The 21247-nt window shown below is 31.8% G+C and overlaps 3 protein-coding genes across 3 annotated transcripts; all 3 read left to right on the forward strand.

Annotated features, from left to right (window-relative positions):
* Positions 1-492: 492 nt before the first annotated feature.
* On the forward strand, positions 493-2196 carry LOC135131022 (UDP-glycosyltransferase UGT5-like). The gene is made up of 3 exons (XM_064058532.1): positions 493-1292; positions 1341-1783; positions 1830-2196. Exons 1-3 carry the CDS (start codon positions 555-557, stop codon positions 2104-2106), a joined length of 1458 nt encoding a protein of 485 aa, XP_063914602.1. The 5' UTR covers positions 493-554; the 3' UTR covers positions 2107-2196.
* Positions 2197-10646: 8450 nt separating this feature from the next.
* On the forward strand, positions 10647-12437 carry LOC135130748 (UDP-glycosyltransferase UGT5-like). The gene is made up of 3 exons (XM_064058167.1): positions 10647-11613; positions 11660-12102; positions 12161-12437. Exons 1-3 carry the CDS (start codon positions 10804-10806, stop codon positions 12435-12437), a joined length of 1530 nt encoding a protein of 509 aa, XP_063914237.1. The 5' UTR covers positions 10647-10803.
* A 397-nt stretch (positions 12438-12834) lies between these two features.
* LOC135130840 (cysteine protease ATG4B) lies at positions 12835-20619 on the forward strand. Its single transcript, XM_064058269.1, has 7 exons — positions 12835-13100; positions 13152-13319; positions 19211-19388; positions 19449-19528; positions 19579-19721; positions 19783-20016; positions 20068-20619. The coding sequence occupies exons 1-7, from the start codon at positions 12992-12994 to the stop codon at positions 20272-20274; spliced, it is 1119 nt and encodes a 372-aa protein (XP_063914339.1). The 5' UTR covers positions 12835-12991; the 3' UTR covers positions 20275-20619.
* The last annotated feature ends 628 nt before the right edge of the window (positions 20620-21247 follow it).

Here is a 21247-nt window from a genome sequence, read left to right on the forward strand (position 1 = left end):
AATTTTTGCTTAATTGGGCCCATAACCTGTTCATCTTTCTAATTTTACTTTTACTTTTTTTACTGCAAGAAAATTGTGAACACTGACTTTTACTTCTATATTATTTTACTACTACTATTTCTCGTTAATAGTCTAATTTATCGTTCAGTGTTCACATTCCATTTGTTTTGCGTACACATATCAATTAACCACTTATCTCTCTTCCACTTTATGCCTTCTAAACCTTGAATGTGTTTTTAACATTCAATTACCTTCACACACACTTACTAAATTTTTGCACATTATCTTTTTAACCTGAAAATGTATCAATTAACTTTAAAATATCATCTAATATCTCTTATTTGTTGCCATTAAAATGCCACCACTATCTAATCAACTGAATTATGAATCACAATTTACCCCGTTGTATTCATAAATTCATACTAATTGCGTTGTTTACAAAACCTTTTGAACCGACTTATCACAATCACAACGTTCTTTATCCTCAAAAAATGTTGATAGCGCTGTTATTTTTCACCCTTTTATACCAATCAAAGTGCGCCAAAATTTTAGGCATGTTCCCCATAGCCTCACACAGCCACCAAGTCGTCTACCAACCAGTTTGGCGAGAACTATCCCTAAGAGGCCACCAAGTGACAGTTTTCACCCCCAACCCCCTGAAAAACGCCACCCTGACAAACCTAACCGAAATCGACATGAGCTCAACTTACGACATCTGGAGACAAGACTACATCGGGGAAAAATTAGCCAAAGAGCGCTACATGGCCGCTGCGGAGTACTGGATGATGACCAAAATCGAAGAAATAACTGAAGAGTGTTTCAAAAAGGTACAAACGATGTTCGAGCACACCGATTTTGATTTGGTGATAGTGGAGAGTTTTGACCCTCTGGTTTACAGTTTAGGGTGTAAATTTAGAGTACCTTTTATAACGATTTCTTCTTGTGGGGTGTTTTTGCAAACGCATGACGCTGTGGGAAACCCGACGCATCCTGTCCTAAGTCCCGATTTGTTTGTCAACGTAATGGAAAAATTCGACTTGTTTAAAAAAATCGGTAGCACTGTGCACGACTGGTGGTACCGCGTTTTCTACTATTGGTACTTTTTACCCAGAGCTGATAAAATAGCAAAGCGATATTGGGGACGAGATTGTCCCTATCTTGGTGATCTAGAAAGAAACGTTAGCTTGATTTTAATGAATACTAATTCTCTGTTACATCCAGTACGACCTCTTCTTCCGAATGTAGTCGAAATGGGAAAAATGCACATTACTAGTGAAAAACCTTTACCACGCGTAAGTATAAAACTTTACACTAATTTTACGAAAGTGAAGATCTTCTAGGATCTTCAAGAATATCTAGATATGAGTACCAACGGTGTCGTTTACTTTAGCTTAGGTACTAATGTCAGAAGTGCTAATTTGGATCCGAATGTTATTAAAATTATAAAAGAAGTATTGTCGGAACTACCGTACAACGTTTTGTGGAAATGGGAAAGCGACGATTTTCCAGATAAACCCAAGAACGTGATGACACGAAAATGGCTTCCTCAACAAGATGTCTTGAGGCACAAACATGTTAAAGTTTTTGTTACACAAGGAGGTCTCCAGTCGATGGAGGAAGCTATAAGTAATTGCGTTCCTATGGTAGCATTACCATTTATAGGCGACCAACCTTTAAATGTGATGAAAATGGTACAATTGGGCATTGGGAGAGGGGTTAACCATGTAAGTATGACCAAACAAGAATTGAAAGAAGCTATTGTTGACGTCTCGGAGAATAAAAAGTAGGTTGAAATGTGAAGAGACTTGTTTCTAGTTGTAGATTTATAGGTACAAGGAAAAAATCAAAGAAGTGAGTAATTTAATTTCGGACCAGCCACTAACGGGTTTGGAGAAGACAATATGGTGGATTGAATACGTGTTGAGACACAAAGGCGCTAGACACTTGAGAAGTCCGGCAGCCGATATGCCGTGGTTTGAGTACCACTTGCTGGATGTATATTTGGCGTTATTTTTTGTTGTTTCGTTTTTTGTTTACTTGATTTTGGTCTGTGGGAAGCTACTGTTCAGAATTCTGAGATTTGCGGCCAAAAGAAAACAGAATTAAAATGTTAGCTGTGCTTTCAGTTTTTTACATCAAAATACTAAAAATTTATGACACATTATAGTAATGATAATAAAATTTTCGTTTTCATTTTCTAGTAGTCTTATTATTATTAGTTTAACACCGTCTGTCTTTCCTTTTTTTAGGATTCAGCGCATTGACGTTAGTCACACTGGAGGAACTTATGTTAAAAAAAAAGCTGGAGCCCCAACGATCTTACAGATTCTTTAAAAAAACGCCAGGAGCGTGAATTCAATATATAATTCGAAATTTAAAAAAATTGGTCTAAAGAGTTTAGACAGTACTTCCCTCGCTGTCGGAAACTTGACGACTGCATGCCTATTGTGTTTTTTTCTCATTACATTTTTGCAGTGGGAATTTAAAAAAAATTGCGATGACGTCATCAACATTTTTGCAAGGACACGTATATCAGTTGGGATAGATGTAGTGTAATACTAAGAATAAAATTATTGTATTCCCAAATTTTCGGGAAAATGAATTGGGTCGTTTTGAATATTGATTTTTTATAATCAATAAAATAACGAAACAATTTACTCACGTATACGGCAACTGAAAATCGTTTATGTATAAACATTCTTAATTTAAGATGACAAGCGTAACAGCATACGTGCATGAGAGTCAAACAGAGAAACTGTAGACAAAACGACCATCGGTTTTATTGCTTCGACTTCCGCTTATTATATAAAACATTGGGTTTTATTTTAATTCTTGACGGTGAAATTCACAATTGGTTGATTATAAACATGTCTATTTCACATTCGCGGAACCAAGTGAACGAATAAAACAAATGCAGGTCTGTAATGTTAAAGTCGATGTAAATAAGCGTGCTACCCTTATGTTTCAACCGAGTTTTTCCTTTAACAAATTTTGTGTCTACCAAATTGGGTTGGTTGGGGTGTAATACTAATAATAAGTGTTGCCTTTAATTTAATCAATAAAATAAATTGACTTCATTAATTTTTTTGAACCACCTCTTAAGAAAATCTAAAAAATATGAATGGAATGATAAATCACAAGTACAAACTCATCATATTTTTTGCATTTTAGATAGGATTTATTCAGCAAAATTTAAGGGTGACGTCATCAATTTTTTTAGGAGGGATGAACAAATACATTTTGAACAAAAGTTTACCATGCTTATAATAACTTTAAAATATTCCCAAGATTTCAAAGCATTCGGTTTTGTAATTCCTGATTAAATCGATAAAATAAATTCACGCCTTCATTAATTTTTTTGAGTCACCCTGCATATGCAAATCCAAAAATATGAATGGAATGATAAATCACAAGTACAGACTCATCATATTTTGTACATTTTAGATACGATTTATTCGGCAAACTTTTGAGCTGACGTCATCAGTTTTTTGTAGAAGATAACCAAATATATTTTGACTAAAAATTTATTATGCTCTTTATAACCTTAAAACATCTGCAAGATTTCAAAGCATTCGGTTTTGTAGTTCCTGATTAAATCAATAAAATAAATTTACGCATTCATTAATTTTTTTGAGTCACCCTGTATATGCAAATCGAAAAAACTTGAATGGAATGATAAATCACAAGAAGAGACTCACCATATTTTGTACATTTTAGATAGGATTTATTCAGCAAAATTTTGTGGTGACGTCATAAATACGTTTTGATCAAAAATTTACCATGCTTATGATAATTTTAAAATATCTTCAAGATTTCGAAGCATTCGGTTTTGTAGTTCCTGAGTAAATCAGTAAAATAAATTTAGGCTTTCATTTATTTTCTTGAATCACCCTGTATATGCAAATCCAAAAAATATGAATGGAGTGATAGATCACAAGTACAGACTGATCATATTTTGTACATTTTAGATATGATTTATTCGGCAAATTTTCGAGCTGACGTCATCAAGTTTTTGGAGGGGATAAGCAAATATATTTTGACTAAACATTTATTATGCTCTTTATAACCTTAAAACATCTGTAAGATGTCAGAGCATTCCGTTTTCTAGTTCCTGATTAAATCAATAAAATATATTTACGCATTCATTAATTTTTTTGAGTCACTCTGTATATGCAAATCAAAAAAATATGAATGGAGTGATAAATGACAAGTACAGACTCATCATATTTTGTACATTTTAGATATGATTTATTCGGCAAACTTTCGAGCTGACGTCATCAAGTTTTTGGAGGGGATAAGCAAATATATTTTGACTAAACATTTATTATGCTCTTTATGACCTTAAAACATCTGCAAGATTTCAGAGCATTCGGTTTTGTAGTTCCTGATTAAATCAATAAAATATATTTACGCATTCATTAATTTTTTTGAGTCACCCTGTATATGCAAATCCAAAAAATATGAATGGAGTGATAAATTACAAGTACAGACTCATCATATTTTTACAGTTTGGATAGGATTCATTCGGCAAACTTTCGAGCTGACGTCATCAATTTTTTGGAGGGGATAAGCAAATATATTTTGACTAAACATTTATTATGCTCTTTATAACCTTAAAACATCTGCAAGATTTCAACGCATTCGGTTTTGTAGTTTCTGAGTAAATCAGTAAAATAAATTTACGCATTCATTAATTTTTTTGAGTCACCCTGTATATGCAAATCCAAAAAATATGAATGGAGTGATAGATCACAAGTACAGACTCATCATATTTTGTACATTTTAGATATGATTTATTCCACAAACTTTTGAGCTGACGTCATCAAGTTTTTGGAGGGGATAAGCAAATATTTTTTGACTAAAGATTTATGATGCTCTTTATAGCCTTAAAACATCTGTAACATTTCAAAGCATTCTGGTTAGCAGATTAAAAATTAAATTTCAAAATGTTGTTTTATAATTTTGATTTTTTTTCCAAAAATCTGGGCGTTTCGGGTGAAAAGTCGATTCAGAGTTGTAAACTACATGTGTAGGACTATGTTATTTTATACAATTGAAAACCCATTTACTATGTACAATTTTGAAGTGACGTCATCGCTTTAGTGGTGGGGATGATTCGACAAATTTTGGTTAGCGTTTTACCATCTACATGATATTCTTAATATAAGTACAAAATTTCACAACAATCGGTCGAGTACTTTCGGAGATTATCTGTCTAATAAAAATCCGGGACAACAGACGGACAGACGGACAGACGGACGGACAGACGGACAGACGGACGGACAGACGGACAGACGGACAGACGGACGGACAGACGGACAGACGGACAGACAGACGGAAATGGGAGACCTATTTCTTCGTCTTCTAGGGGTCATGAAAGATCGAGAAAACGTAAAAGTAGAGAGTCGGCCGACGGACTCGATTACAATACTTCCTTTGCTTACGCTCGGGAAGTAAAAATCCTAAAAATTGCAATATTCATTGGTCGATTTGGGAAAAACGGTAGTAGTTTTCGAAAACATGAGACCGAAAGTAACACTGGAGATCGAAATGTACAGAAAAATCTCTTCAGATAATTTTTGGAAGGTGATCGAAAAAAGTTACAAATTTTCATTAGGGGGAGGGAGTATTGAAGAATCGAGCAATTCAAAAAGTTGGATAAAAATTAACAGATATAAGTCTCGATGTGCTGATTTTAACTAGATATCGGTTCGAAATTCAAACTGATTTTTTTTTCTTAAAAATTGCTATATGTATTTTATTGAGAGATTCTGCAAAAATTGTAGAATTTTTCGAAGGAACGAGGCTAAAAATAAGTTCTAGAGGTCGAAGTCAACAAAAAAACCTCTGTAGGTGATTTTCGAAGGTAGTCGAAAAAAGATCGAAATTTTAAAAAATTGAGCTTTTGAGAAATTGTCTAAAAAAACACAAAAAATTCACAGATATAAATCTCGTCTGAAGCAAGATTTTAGATATACATATTCGGATCGATTTTTTTTTTTAATCTTAAAAATTGCCATTATTTTTTGACAGATTTTATAAAAATATGTAGGGTTTTTTGGATAAATGAAACCAAAAATAACTTCTAGAGGTCAAAGTCTACAAAAAATCTCTAGGTAATTTTCGAAGGTAATTGAAAAAAGATCCAAATTTTGAAAAGAGGGACGTATGAAAAATTGAAGTTTTGAGAAATTGACTAAAATTCAACAAAAAATTCACAGATATAAATCTCGACATTCTAATTAAAAAAAAACTGTTTATGGTCCTGAAGCAAAATTTTAGCTATACATTTTTTTTTATCTTAAAAATTGACATAATTTATTGACATATTTTGCAAAAATTACAGGGTTTTTTGAAGAAATGAGGCAAAAATAACTTGTAGAGGTCGAAGTCTACGAAAACATATTTTCAGTTAATTTTCGAAGGTGGTAAAAAAAAAAACAAATTTTTAAAAAGGGAATGTATGAAAAATTGGTCTTTTGAGAAACTGACGGAAAATCCACAAAAAATTCACAAATATAAATCTCGACGTACTAATTCGAAAAATATAACGTGTTTATTGTCCTGAAGCAAGATTTTAGATATACATATTCGGATCGATTTTTTTTTTTAGTCTTAAAAATTGCCATTAATTCTTGACAGATTTTATAACAATATGTAGGGTTTTTTGGATAAATGAAACCAAAAATAACTTCTAGAGGTCAAAGTCTACAAAAAATCTCTAGGTAATTTTCGAAGGTAATTGAAAAAATTGGTCTAAAGAGTTTAGACAGTACTTCCCTCGCTGTCGGAAACGTGACGACTGCATGCCTATTATGTTTTTTTTTCGCGGTGGATTTCAAAGAATTCGGTTTTGTAGTTCCTGATTAAATCAATAAAATATATTTACGCATTCATTAATTTTTTTGAGTCACTCTGTATATGCAAATCCAAAAAATATAAATGGAGTGATAAATGACAAGTACAGACTCATCATATTTTGTACATTTTAGATATGATTTATTCGGCAAACTTTCGAGCTGACGTCATCAAGTTTTTGGAGGGGATAAGCAAATATATTTTGACTAGACATTTATTATGCTCTTTATGACCTTAAAACATCTGCAAGATTTCAGAGCATTCGGTTTTGTAGTTCCTGATTAAATCAATAAAATATATTTACGCATTCATTAATTTTTTTGAGTCACCCTGTATATGCAAATCCAAAAAATATGAATGGAGTGATAAATTACAAGTACAGACTCATCATATTTTTACAGTTTAGATAGGATTTATTCGGCAAACTTTCGAGCTGACGTCATCAATTTTTTGGAGGGGATAAGCAAATATATTTTGACTAAACATTTATTATGCTCTTTAGAACCTTAAAACATCTGCAAGATTTCAAAGCATTCGGTTTTGTAGTTTCTGAGTAAATCAGTAAAATAAATTTACGCATTCATTAATTTTTTTGAGTCACCCTGTATATGCAAATCCAAAAAATATGAATGGAGTGATAGATCACAAGTACAGACTCATCATATTTTGTACATTTTAGATATGATTTATTCCACAAACTTTTGAGCTGACGTCATCAAGTTTTTGGAGGGGGTAAGCAAATATTTTTTGACTAAAGATTTATGATGCTCTTTATAGCCTTAAAACATCTGCAACATTTCAAAGCATTCTGGTTAGCAGATTAAAAATTAAATTTCAAAATGTTGTTTTATAATTTTGATTTTTTTTCCAAAAATCTGGACGTTTCGGGTGAAAAGTCGATTCGGAGTTGTAAACTACATGTGTAGGACTATGTTATTTTATACAATTGAAAACCCATTTACTATGTACAATTTTGAAGTGACGTCATCGCATTAGTGGTGGGGATGATTAGACAAATTTTGGTTAGCGTTTTACCATCTACATGATATTCTTAATATAAGTACAAAATTTCACAACAATCGGTCGAGTACTTTCGGAGATTATCTGTCTAATAAAAATCCGGGACAACAGACGGACAGACGGACGGACAGACGGACGGACAGACGGACAGACGGACGGACAGACGGACAGACGGACAGACGGACAGACAGACGGAAATGGGAGACCTATTTCTTCGTCTTCTAGGGGTCATGAAAGATCGAGAAAATGTAAAAGTAGAGAGTCGGCCGACGGACTCGATTACAATACTTCCTTTGCTTACGCTCGGGAAGTAAAAAGATACAAATTTTGAAAAGAGGGACGTATGAAAAATTGAAGTTTTGAGAAATTGACTAAAATTCAACAAAAAATTCACAGATATAAATCTCGACATTCTAATTAAAAAAAAAAACTGTTTATGGTCCTGAAGCAAGATTTTAGCTATACATTTTTTTTTATCTAAAAAACTGACATAATTTATTGACAGATTTTGCAAAAATTGTATGGTTTTTTCAAGAAATGAGGCAAAAAATAGCTTCTAGAGGTCGAAGTCTACAAAAAAATATTTTCATGTAATTTTCGAAGGTGGTCAAAAAAGACCCAAATGTTTAAAAAGGGGATGTATGAAAAATTGGGCTTTTGAAAAACTGACGGAAAATCCACAAAAAATTCACAAATATAAATCTCGACGTACTAATTCGAAAAATATAACGTGTTTATTGTCCTGAAGCAAGATTTTAGATATACATATTCGGATCGATTTTTTTTTTATTCTTAAAAATTACCATAATTTTTTGAAAGATTTAAAAAAAAATTTACGATTTTTTGGATAAATGAAACCAAAAATAACTTCTAGAGGTCAAAGTCTACAAAAAATCTCTAGGTAATTTTCGAAGGTAATTGAAAAAAGATCCAAATTTTGAAAAGAGGGACGTATGAAAAATTGAAGTTTTGAGAAATTGACTAAAATTCAACAAAAAATTCACAGATATAAATCTCGACATTCTAATTAAAAAAAAAAAAAAACTGTTTATGGTCCTGAAGCAAAATTTTGGCCATACATTTTTTTTTATCTTAAAAATTGGCATAATTTATTGACAGATTTTGCAAAAATTATAGGGTTTTTTGAAGAAATGAGGCAAAAATAACTTCTAGAGGTTGTCCACAAAAAATTCACAGATATAAATCTCGACGTTCTAATTCGAAAAAAAAAACATGTTTATAGTCCTGAAGCAAGATTTTAGGTATAGATATCCGGTTTGAAATTCATTTTTTTTTATCTTAAAAATTGACATAATTTATTGACAGATTTTGCAAAAATTGTATGTTTTTTTCAAGAAATGAGGCAAAAAATAACTTCTAGAGGTCGAGGTCTACAAAAAAATATTTTCAAGTAATTTTCGAAGGTGGTCAAAAAAAGATCCAAATGTTTAAAAAGGGGATGTATGAAAAATTGGGCTTTTGAGAAACTGACGGAAAATCCACAAAAAATTCACAGATATAAATCTCGACGCACTAATTCGAAAAATATAACGTGTTTATTGTCCTGAAGCAATATTTTAGATATACATATTCGGATCGGATTTTTTTTAATCTTAAAAATTGACATAATTTATTCACAGATTTTGCAAAAATTGTAGGATATTTTGGATAAATGGAACCAAAAATAATTTCTATAGGTCAAAGTCTACAAAAAATCTCTAGGTAATTTTCGAAGGTAATTGAAAAAAGATCCAAATTTTGAAAAGAGGGACGTATGAAAAATTGAAGTTTTGAGAAATTGACTAAAATTCAACAAAAAATTCACAGTTATAAATCTCGACATTCTAATTAAAAAAAAAACTGTTTATGGTCCTGAAGCAAAATTTTAGCTATACATTTTTTTTTATCTTAAAAATTGACATAATTTATTGACATGTTTTGCAAAAATTACAGGGTTTTTTGAAGAAATGAGGCAAAAATAACTTGTAGAGGTCGAAGTCTACAAAAACATATTTTCAGTTAATTTTCGAAGGTGGCAAAAAAAAACCAAATTTTTAAAAAGGGAATGTATGAAAAATTGGTCTTTTGAGAAACTGACGGAAAATCCACAAAAAATTCACAAATATAAATCTCGACGTACTAATTCGAAAAATATAACGTGTTTATTGTCCTGAAGCAAGATTTTAGATATACATATTCGGATCGATTTTTTTTTTTGTCTTAAAAATTGCCATTATTTCTTGACAGATTTTATAAAAATATGTAGGGTTTTTTGGATAAATGAAACCAAAAATAACTTCTAGAGGTCAAAGTCTACAAACAATCTCTAGGTAATTTTCGAAGGTAATTGAAAAAAGATCCAAATTTTGAAAAGAGGGACGTATGAAAAATTGAGATTTTGAGAAATTGACTAAAATTTAACAAAAAATTCACATATATAAATGTCGACGTGCTAATTCTAAAAATATAACGTGTTTATGATTCTAATAAAGCAAGATTTTTAATATTATCAAGTATTTTTAGTTACGCCACTGTACCAAAGCAAGAATCAATTTTTTTAATTGTCGAAGAAATGGGGTAGAAAATAAGTTCTGGAGATCTAAAAAAACGAGGTTGTCTAAAATTCCACAAAGAATTCAGAGATCGACGCGCTGATAAGAAATACAGCGGAACATATATTTTGTCTCAAGCCAAAATTCCCCGACTCCGCCTCTCTACATTAATGCAGGAGCGTCAAAATGTTATCGATTATTTTACACACACTTTTAATAAATCCCTCAAGTGCCACTTTTATCAAAAAGAAAAACACAAATGACTATCAACTTGAAATATACACTCTTTATTAGTAATTTATGTCACCAATCTACTAAACTCGATTAAAGCAGTCTATAAATACTTGGCCGATCGAAGACAACTTGAGTTACAATGTTAGTAGTTACTTTAACACTTTTCGCCCTTCTTCGCCACTCCCAAAGTGCTAAGATCCTGGGAATGTTTTTTATCCCGGCACATAGCCACCAAGTCATGTACCAACCCATATGGAGAGAATTGTCTTTAAGAGGCCACCAGGTTACAGTTTTCACACCCAACCCTCTCCGAAATTCCAGTTTAACAAATTTAAGAGAAATCGATACAAGTTTGACTTATGATATCCTGAGGCGAGAATACATCGGGGATAAAATGGCTAAAGATATTTATTTAATTGACTCGATGTTGTGGCTTGAAAAGGTCTCCGAGGAAATACTAGAGGAGAACTTCAAAATAGCAAAAAGAACTTTCACTGAACTGGAAAGCGACTTCGATTTGGTACTAGTGGAAACGTTCCATTCTCTGGTGTATGGTTTGGGGTGTAGATTTAAAGTACCGATTATTGGGGTACACTCTTTAGGGTTATTCCTGCACACACAAGATGCTGTTGGAAACCCAACACACCCCGTCTTAAATCCTGATATATTTTTTAATATTATGGGGGGGTTTAATATGTATGCAAAAATTCGTAGTGTGATGTACAACTTGTGGTACCGTTTAGTCTACTACTGGTACGTCATACCAAAGAATGACAGAGTGTCGAAGAAATATTGGGGCGAAGATTGTCCTTACATCCGTGATTTAGAAAAAAATGTCAGTTTAATCTTAGTCAACACGAATCCTATTCTACATCTGGTACGACCTCAAGTTCCTCAAGTAATAGAAGTAGGACAAATGCACATTGCCCCAAAAACTGTTCTACCACGAGTAAGTACCCAATGATCGTTGTCGTCAAAACTAAAAACTTCTTCAGGACATTCAAGACTACCTAGATGCGAGTACCCAAGGTGTTGTTTACTTCAACTTAGGCAGCAATGTTAGAAGTGCCAGTTTTAAAATTAGCGCCCGAAAAATTATAATCGAAGCATTGTCCGAACTACCATACAACGTTTTATGGAAGTGGGAAGACGACCATTTTCCAGATAAACCCAAAAATGTGGTAACACGAAAATGGCTTCCTCAGCAAGACATCTTAGGACACAGAAACGTCAAAGTTTTTATTACCCAAGGGGGTCTTCAGTCGTTGGAAGAATCCATAACTAACTGCGTACCCATGGTGGGAATGCCCGTTTTCGCAGACCAACCGCTAAATGTGTACAAAATGGTACAACTGGGGATTGGCAGAAGCGTTGATCATATGACTATGACTAAGGAGGAACTGAAAGAAGCCATACGAGACGTAGCCGAAAATAAGAAGTAAGTTAACTATGGAAAAGTGGCGTTTTTACTTCCCTGGCATCCATGTTTTTCCTAGGTACAGAGAAAAAATTTATAAACTGAAGGACTTATTTTCGGACCAACCCATGTCAGGTGTGGACAAGTCGGTCTGGTGGATTGAGTACGTGTTAAGACATGGAGGTGCTAAACATTTGAGAAGTACAGCGGTCGATATGTCGTGGTTTGAGTACTACTTATTGGACGTATTCTTAGTATTATTTTTTGTTGCTTTCGTTTCCGTCTACTTGATTTCGGTATGTGTAAAGCTGAGTTTTAGTACTCTCAGGTTTAAGCATAAAACAAAACTCAATTGACATGATGGGAATTATAAGAGACAATTAACACCTATATATTAAAATGTGACGAATTTTTTTTATTACTTCTTTTTTGAATTGTGGGCCCTGTTGTACAAAAGTAAAATAATCATTAGTCTTGTAACTTTCGTTGTGTATTTTGGTAATTAATAATATGGAATTATTTAAAACCGTTATCCTCCCTGTTTCTACGCCTCTGGTGAAAATAATCCAGCAGACAAATATTGATATAGGCAACCAACTTTACACCAGGTTATTTAAAAAATAAAAAAATGTATGCATAGAAAAATACACAAATTTATACAATTCAAACCAAGAAAGATTATATGTACTTTCCATGGTAAATTAATCCAAAGCCCCATTTCGAAACGTCCCCATCTGGGGACTTTTCGTTTTCCCCCACCCCCTAAATGACAACACAGATCAGCTGTTGTTTGACACAATGCCATTCTGACACTAAAACGAAAACAAACTTTGAAATGTAGTGCTTCTCAAAACCCACGCCAGTCAAGACATCTTCACCACAAAATCCATGAACACAACACTCTCCAGCCATGGACGGAATGTTTGAAATGTATTTAGAAGGGAGCATCGAACCAGACGACATCCCCAACACGAGAGAACCAGTCTACATCCTAGGCAAGAAGTACAACGCTGTCCAAGGTAAATCCAAACGCTGTGTTTATCCCAGATCCAAGCTGAATCTCTGTCCAGAACTGGACATCATCCGCCAGGATATCCTCTCGAAAGTCTGGTTTACATATCGGAAGAACTTTGTTCCCATCGGAGGAGACGAAGGCCTCACGACGGACAAAGGATGGGGCTGCATGCTGCGATGCGGCCAGATGGTGCTGGCGCAGGCTCTCATCAGCTTGCATTTGGGTAAGTGGGGTAGCTGGATTTAGTTCGAGTAGCTAGATAAAAACGAAAATAAAGAAAGATGTGTGGCTTGCATGGTTGATATTTTTAGATAAGTGCGATTAATTAGTTTGTATTGAGGCGACTAATTAAAAAAATGACGTAAGGACGTTCAAAATACTTTTCAAAAAATATGGTATGAAAGTGTAAATTAATGCCAGTTTTTATTATCGTGTTCCTAAAATAAATAATGCCAGCCAAGTCATAAAAATGCGAGCTGGGATGTTTGAGAAAATTATTATGTCTCCAAAATTTATTCTGAACCTGCCGTAAACACCACGGTCCGGATAATTACTTCCAAGAAAGATTTGGTTTAATGTTTGCAAGACCTTCATTACCCTGAACAAATTTGTTCAAGTAGATGGAATACAATAGGCGGATTTGAACATTTTCAAACAGTTCTCTGTTTATAAAAACAGGAATTATTTTTCTAACGTACAAAAATCCATAAGTTTGTTAAAGGTGAAGTGATTACATTTTTACATATGAATAAGTTTTCGATCGTTTGTGGGCGATTTCATATCATCCCCACCAATAATTTGATTACGTCATCTCAAAATTCTGCAACGTAAATCCTACTTACATTTTAAAAAATAACAGTCCGTGTGGTTTATTAGTCTGCCTTTGTTTTTTTACCTTTGACATCTAGGGTATTTGGAAAAAAAAGTACAAATTGTAAAACACCACTTTATAATTTATGTAAAAAACTATAGAACCGACTGCTCTGATGTCTTGCAAATATTTTGAGTTATCGTAGATATAGTAAATCGATATTCAAATGTGTTCCTTTGTTGTGTCATTTTGTCGCCTTAGTTTTTCTCATTTTTTGTGATCTTTGATTCCCTTTTTTGTTGCGTGGTTTGATGGGTTTTTGTAACCTTTTTTCATTGTATTTTTATTTCCGTTTTATCGCGTTTTTACTCTTTTTTACACGTTTTTTTCTTAAAATGAAGTTTTTGTTCAATATGTTTTTTTTTATTATTATTGTCAAGCCAAATCGCGATAAACCATGTATAAAAAAAATCCCTTTTTGTCGCTTTTTTTGTTTTTTTTTTTGTTGACGCCTTTTTTCGCATTAGTGGTGCCATTTTTTGTTACTTTTAATGGCATTTTTGTGTTATTTTTTTTGTCGCATGTTTTTGTCACTTTTTATGATCTCTTCTGACGTTTTTTTTTTTCATATTTTTAGCCTCTTTTAATAGTTTTTTTGTACCCTTTTTTGTCGCATTTTTAATCTCTTTTTTGTTTCTCCTTTTTTGCATTTTTTTGTAATTTATAAGCCTTTTTGGGATTTGTCTAATTTTCGAATTTTAGACTTTTTGATTTTCCAGTTCTTTGGTTTCCGACTTTTAGATATTCGAATTTTCAATCCTTTCACTTTTCGATTTCTCAATTTTTCCATTTGTCGATTTTCGAATTTTTGATTTTCCATTATTCGCATTTTCAATTTTTTGATTTCTTGAGTTTCCGATGTTCCGAATTTTCAATATTCAAATTGTTAATCTATTTTTCCATTTTTCGATTTTTCAATTTTCCAAATTTTATATTTTTCGATATTAAAATTTTCAATATTTTTATTTTTTGAATTTACAATTTTTTACTTTTTGGTTTTTAGAGTTTTCAGTTTTTTACTCTTTGGTTTTTTGATTTTTCAATTTTTTTACTTTTGATTTTTTGATGTCCCAAGTTTCCAATATTTGGATTTTTCGAAATTTCGACCTTCCGATTTTGCTAATTTTCGATTTATCAAATTTTAAATTTTTTGGTTTTAGATTTAGATTTCTCGAGTTTTCGAGTTTTTGATTTTTCGATTTTTCCATTCTTCAGTTTTTAGACTTCAATTTTTTAAATTTAGATTTTTCGATTTCGCAATTTTTCGATATTCGAATTTACAGTTTTTTACTTTTCGATTTTTCAGTATTTCTATTTTCTAGTTTTTGATTTTCGATTTTTCGTTATTCGAATTTCCAATTTTTTACTTTTCGGTTATCAGAGTTTTCAATTTTTCATTCTTCCGTTTTTTTGGTTTTTAAAATTTTTCCCTTTTTGTCCAAGTTTGTAATATTTCCAATTTTCGATTTTTCAATTATTCAATTTTTCGATCGACTTTCCGATTTTGCCAATTTTCGATTTGTCGAATTTTAGATTTTTTGGTTTTAGATTTCTCGAGTTTTCGATTTTTTGATTTTTGGTTTTCCGAATTTTTTTTATTTGTTAGTTTTTCCATTATTCAATTTTTAGACTTCATTTTTTTAAATTTCGATATTCGAATTTTCAGTTTTTTACTTTCGATTTTTCAATTCATTCTCCAGTTTTTCAATTTTTAATTTTTTTAGTTTTTGATTTTTTTTTGATTTCTCGAGTTTTGATTTTTCGAATTTTCAATTTTTTTACTTTTCGGTTTTTCGATTTTTCAAATTTTCCATTTGTCAGTTCTTTAATAATCTTTTTTTACTTTTCGATTTTTTGATTTCTCGAGTTTCCGATATCGAAATATTGGAAACTCGAAAAAATTCCGATATTCGAGTTGTTGATCTTATTTTTCGGTTTTCGATATTCGAATTTTCTATATTTTTATTTTTCGATTTCTGGATTTTTCGATTTTTCATTTTACGAATTTACGATTTTTCTATATTCGAATTTCCAATTTTTTACTTTCCGGTTTTTAGTTTTCATTTTTCATTCTTCAGTTTTTCGATTTTTCATTTTTTTTACTTCTGATTTTTTGATCGTCTCGAGTTTCCGATATTTGGAATTTTCAATTTTACGATTTTTGACTTTCCTATTTTGCTAATTTTCGATTTGTCGACTTTTAGATGTTTTGGTTTTAGATTTCTCGAGTTTCCGATTTTTTGATTTTTCGATTATTCCATTCTTCAGTTTTTCGATTTAAAATTTTTTTACTTTTTGATATTTTGAAATCTCGAATTTTCTAATTTTCGGTTTTTCGATTTTTCAAATTTTCCATGCTTTGGTTTTTCAATTTTTTACTTTGCGATTTTGTTATTTCTCGAGTTTCCGATATTTTGAATTTTCTATATTCGAATTGTTTTTTTATTATTATTCCGTGTTCCATATTCGAATTTTCAATATTTTTCATTTTTCGATTTCTGAATTTTTCGATTTTACATTTTTCGAATTTACGATTTTTCGATATTTGAATTTCAATTTTTTTAGTTTTCGGTTTTTCAATTTTTCAAATTTTCCATTCTCCAGTTTTTCGATTTTTCAATTTTTTTGGTTTTCCATTTTTTGATTTCTCGATCTTCCGAATTTTCGACTTTTCTTTATTCGAATTTTCAATCGTTTTACTTTTTGATTTCTCGATTTTTCACTTTTTGGATTTTCAATTTCTCAATTTTCTATTTTTCTATTGTACAGTGTTTAGACTTTTTACTTATCGATTTCAATCTTTTTACCTTTCGATTTCTCGATTTTTCACTTTTTCGATTTTGGAATTTTTGATTTTTCAAAATTCGAATTATCAACTTTTTACTTTTGGATTTTTAAATTTTTTTACTTTGCGATTTTTCGATTTGTCGAGTTTCCCATATTTCGAATTTTCAATATTTTTAATATTCGATTTCTGGATTTTTCAATTTTTTAAGTTTTCCATTTTTCATTTTTCGAATTTACGATTTTTCAATATTCGAATTTTTACTTTTCGGTTTTAGAGTTTTCAATTTTTCATTCTTTAGTTTTTTGGGTTTTCAATTTTTTTACTTTTGATTTTTTGATTGTCTCGAGTTTCGGATATTTCGATTTTTCAAATTTTCCATTCTTCTGTTTTTGGACTTCAATTTTTTAAATTTCGATTTCTCCATTTCCCAATTTTTCAATATTTGCATTCTTCAGTTTTTGATTTTTAATTTTTATACTTTTTGATATTTTGAGATCGCCAGTTTCGATGTTTCGTATTTCGAATTTTCGATCTTCAAATATAATTTCTTTTACTTTCCGGTTTTTCGATTTTTCAAATTTTCCATTCTTCAGTTTTTCAATTTTTCAATTTTTTTAGTTTTCGATTTTTTGAATTCTCGAGTTTCTGAATTTTCAATTTTTCGATTGCTCAGTGTTTAGACTTTTTATTTATCGATTTCAGTCTTTTTACTTTTCGAATTTTCAATTTTTTACTCTTGGATTTTTCATTTTTTTTACTTTGCGATTTTTTAATTTCTGGAGTTTCCGATATTTCGAATTTTCCATATTTGAACTGATCTTTTCATTTTTCGGTTTCCGATATTCGAATTTTCAATATTTTTAATTTTCGATTTTTGGATTTTTCAAATTTTTCGATTTTTCATTTTTCGAATTTACGATTTTTCAATATTCGAATTTCCAATTTTTTACTTTTCGGTTTTATAGTTTTCAATTTTTCATTCTTCAGTTTTTTGGTTTTTCATTTATTTTTTACTTTTGATTTTTTGATTGTCTCGAGTTTCGGATATTTCGATTTTTCAAATTTTCCGTTCTTCTGTTTTTGGACTTCATTTTTTTAAATTTCGATTTCTCCATTTCCCAATTTTTCAATATTTGCATTCTTCAGTTTTTGATTTTTAATTTTTATACTTTTTGATATTTTGAGATCGCCAGTTTCGATTTTTCGTATTTCGAATTTTCGATATTCAAATATAATTTCTTTTACTTTCCGGTTTTTCGATTTTTCAAATTTTCCATTCTTCAGTTTTTCGATTTTTCAATTTTTTTAGTTTTCGATTTTTTGAATTCTCGAGTTTCTGAATTTTCAATTTTTCGATTGCTCAGTGTTTAGACTTTTTACTTTTCGAATTTTCAATTTTTTACTCTTGGATTTTTCATTTTTTTTACTTTGCGATTTTTTAATTTCTGGAGTTTCCGATATTTCGAATTTTCTATATTTGAATTGATCTTTTCATTTTTCGGTTTCCGATATTCGAATTTTCAATATTTTTAATTTTCGATTTTTGGATTTTTCAAATTTTTCGATTTTTCATTTTTCGAATTTACGATTTTTCAATATTCGAATTTCCAATTTTTTACTTTTCGGTTTTATAGTTTTCAATTTTTCATTCTTCAGTTTTTTGGTTTTTCATTTATTTTTTACTTTTGATTTTTTGATTGTCTCGAGTTTCGGATATTTCGAATTTTCAATTTATTGACTTTCCGATTTTGCTAATTTTCGATTTGTCGAATTTTAGGTTGTAGATTTCTCGAGTTTCCGATTTTTTGAATTTAGATTTCTCGATTTCTCAATTTTTCGATATTCGAATTTTCAGTTTGTTACTTTTTGATTTTCAATTTTTCTACTTTTCGGATGATTTTTCAATGTTTTCGATTTTTTGACATTCCGATTATTCGAATTGGAGATTTTTAGACTTTTGATTTTCTTTGATTATACCTCAAGGGCGAGAGAATAAATAATTTCTGTCTAAATAAGTTTGGACCAATTTTGTTTTAAGAGTTTCTTCTTAATTATTAACAAGATAAATCTCGAAAGATGATAAAAAATACTATACCTATAAAATACACGGTGTCCCTTTTAAAAAACACGAGAAAACCGACGATTAGCATATTAAATTATCCTGTATAAATACGTTCGTTATTGACGGAATTCCAGATCCAAAAATTAGGGAACATTGTCTCTTATTATACAGAGTGTTCATAAATAAATTTCATACATGACAATGTTAATAATCCCGGCTTCAGCTAAAAAATCAGTCAATGTTTAACATTTATAGAAATATCAGCTTTGATTGGTCGGCCCAGTGACAGTTTTGGGCACACATTCGTCGCGCAGACGCAGCCACCTTGACTCAATTACAAATAGTAAAACGTATAGTTTTCCGAAAAAGCTTCCACTATAACTAATGTTGTAGGTAGGGACTGGATGTGGGAACCCGAAACCAAAGACTCCACGTACCTCAAGATCCTGGGAAAATTCATGGATAAGAGACAAGCGCCATTTTCCATCCATCAGATCGCCATGATGGGTGTGTCGGAAAACAAGGAAGTGGGACAGTGGTTCGGCCCCAACACGGTGGCTCAAGTTTTGAAGTAAAATGAATCACAGTTGATGGGAAAAATTTTAAATTAAATATGTATTATTTTTTTTAGGAAGCTAGTGAAGTATGACGAGTGGAGCTCGCTTGCTATTCATATAGCATTAGATAACGCACTCGTCGTCAGTGATATAAGTAAGAGGTGAGTTGAAGTGGTGATTGTTTTGATTGGCTGATTGTTGTAGGAGAAATGTGCTTAAGTTGCGAGAGTCCGGAGGGGAGTGGGAGTCTGAAGTGCGAAAAAGGGGATTGGAAGCCGTTGTTACTTATAGTGCCTTTGAGATTGGGGCTTCAAGATATTAATCCTATTTATGTTAGTGGACTTAAAGTAAGTCGACTTAGTTTTTTTATGGGGAAGGTGAATTAAATAATGTTTTTAAATTTTCCAGAAATGTTTCCAATTCAAACAAAGCCTCGGAGTGATCGGTGGCAAACCAAACCTGGCTTTGTACTTCATAGGCTGCGTCGGCGACGAAGTAATCTACTTAGACCCCCACACCACCCAAAAATCAGGTTCGGTCGAGAACAAAGAAACTGAAGAAGAAATCGAACTCGACTGCACTTATCACTGTAAATACGCTTCTAGAATAAACATACTAAGCATGGATCCTTCAGTAGCAGTGGTAAATCGTGACTTTTTTACTAAAAAACAGATATTGACCATCTCGTTTCAGTGCTTCTTCTGCAGCACCGAATCCGACTTCAACGACTTATGCCACTCAATCAAAAGAGATCTAATCGAACCCGAGAAACAGCCGCTCTTCGAAATCGCTTATGAAAAACCGAAACAGTGGACGCCGACGCTCGACGACGCGGTGGAAGCCGCCGATTTCGAGCTCACGGGCGACTTCGACTCGGAGCACGAATTCGAAATATTGTAATTTTTATGTCTTATTAAGTAGGTTTGAATATTTGCCTTATTTTTTTATCGTCGTGAATGCAGCTGAGTATGGGTTCCGTGATGACAGCAGCGTTTTTTTATGTATATACTTATGCATCGTATTTGTGTGTTTTGTACATACGGCATTTAAGGAGAGGATCTGGATTGTGCGCGGCGCCGTCTGCCCGGTCGACGTGTACCTAGTGACAGTTGGGGTGCCAAAGACACGTTGCGGGGAGGCGGCGGCCGAGGAGATTTGTACATATGAGCATGCGATTCAGTTCCTTGTAAAGCTTATTACTAAATTTGTTATATTTTTCACAATTATTAAAAGACATGTTCGTGAGCGTTGAGTTCTTTCAAGCGACCTCTACACCAAGCTGACATAAAATAATGAAGAAGAGTAACTAATTGAATAATATCTACAACGCTTCTTGTGGTTCAGGAGTGTTCATCCTAGTTTTAGTTTGTGCTCAAAATTTTGAATACCTACATGGATCAAGAGACAAAAGGAAACTGTATATTTTTACAGCTGTTTGAATAATATCCAAAAGGTCACCGTCCTCAGGTCAAAAATAAACTAATAAAGTGTACCTAATTAAAGACAAATGACGAATTCTGTATTTATAGGTAAAAATGTTTAAACAATCTAGAATCGTCATTTAAATGGAATGAATTACGAATATCATATAGATGATCAAAATTTAGATAATCATCCCTACCAACAATTTGTTGACGTCATCTCCAAAATTTACTGTAATAAGTAGCTATTATTTACATTTTATAAAATAAGATATTCCTGCACGTGTAGTTTATGAACCCCTGTTGAGTTTTTATCCTAGACATCCAGATTTTTGGAGAAAAAATCAAAATTACAACATCTTGCAAAATGTATCGAAATATTGCAAACGTTCTACGGTTATAAGATTTTTGGAAAAAAAATCAACATTGTTTAACAATATTTTATAATGTAA

This window comes from Zophobas morio, unplaced genomic scaffold, assembly GCF_036711695.1.
Source record: "Zophobas morio isolate AGI-343-1 ecotype UQ-CSIRO unplaced genomic scaffold, CSIRO_AGI_Zmor_V1 ptg000018l, whole genome shotgun sequence".
Lineage (NCBI taxonomy): Eukaryota > Metazoa > Arthropoda > Insecta > Coleoptera > Tenebrionidae > Zophobas > Zophobas morio.

Coding starts and splice junctions, on each gene's coding strand:
- LOC135131022 (XM_064058532.1), top strand. CDS start 555: ATGTTCCCCATAGCCTCACACAGCCACCAAGTCGTCTACCAACCAGTT. Junction 1,293..1,340: donor GTGAAAAACCTTTACCACGC/GTAAGTATAAAA, acceptor AAGATCTTCTAG/GATCTTCAAGAATATCTAGA. Junction 1,784..1,829: donor GACGTCTCGGAGAATAAAAA/GTAGGTTGAAAT, acceptor GTAGATTTATAG/GTACAAGGAAAAAATCAAAG.
- LOC135130748 (XM_064058167.1), top strand. CDS start 10,804: ATGTTAGTAGTTACTTTAACACTTTTCGCCCTTCTTCGCCACTCCCAA. Junction 11,614..11,659: donor CAAAAACTGTTCTACCACGA/GTAAGTACCCAA, acceptor AAACTTCTTCAG/GACATTCAAGACTACCTAGA. Junction 12,103..12,160: donor GACGTAGCCGAAAATAAGAA/GTAAGTTAACTA, acceptor TGTTTTTCCTAG/GTACAGAGAAAAAATTTATA.
- LOC135130840 (XM_064058269.1), top strand. CDS start 12,992: ATGGACGGAATGTTTGAAATGTATTTAGAAGGGAGCATCGAACCAGAC. Junction 13,320..19,210: donor TCTCATCAGCTTGCATTTGG/GTAAGTGGGGTA, acceptor CTAATGTTGTAG/GTAGGGACTGGATGTGGGAA. Junction 20,017..20,067: donor TGGATCCTTCAGTAGCAGTG/GTAAATCGTGAC, acceptor ATCTCGTTTCAG/TGCTTCTTCTGCAGCACCGA.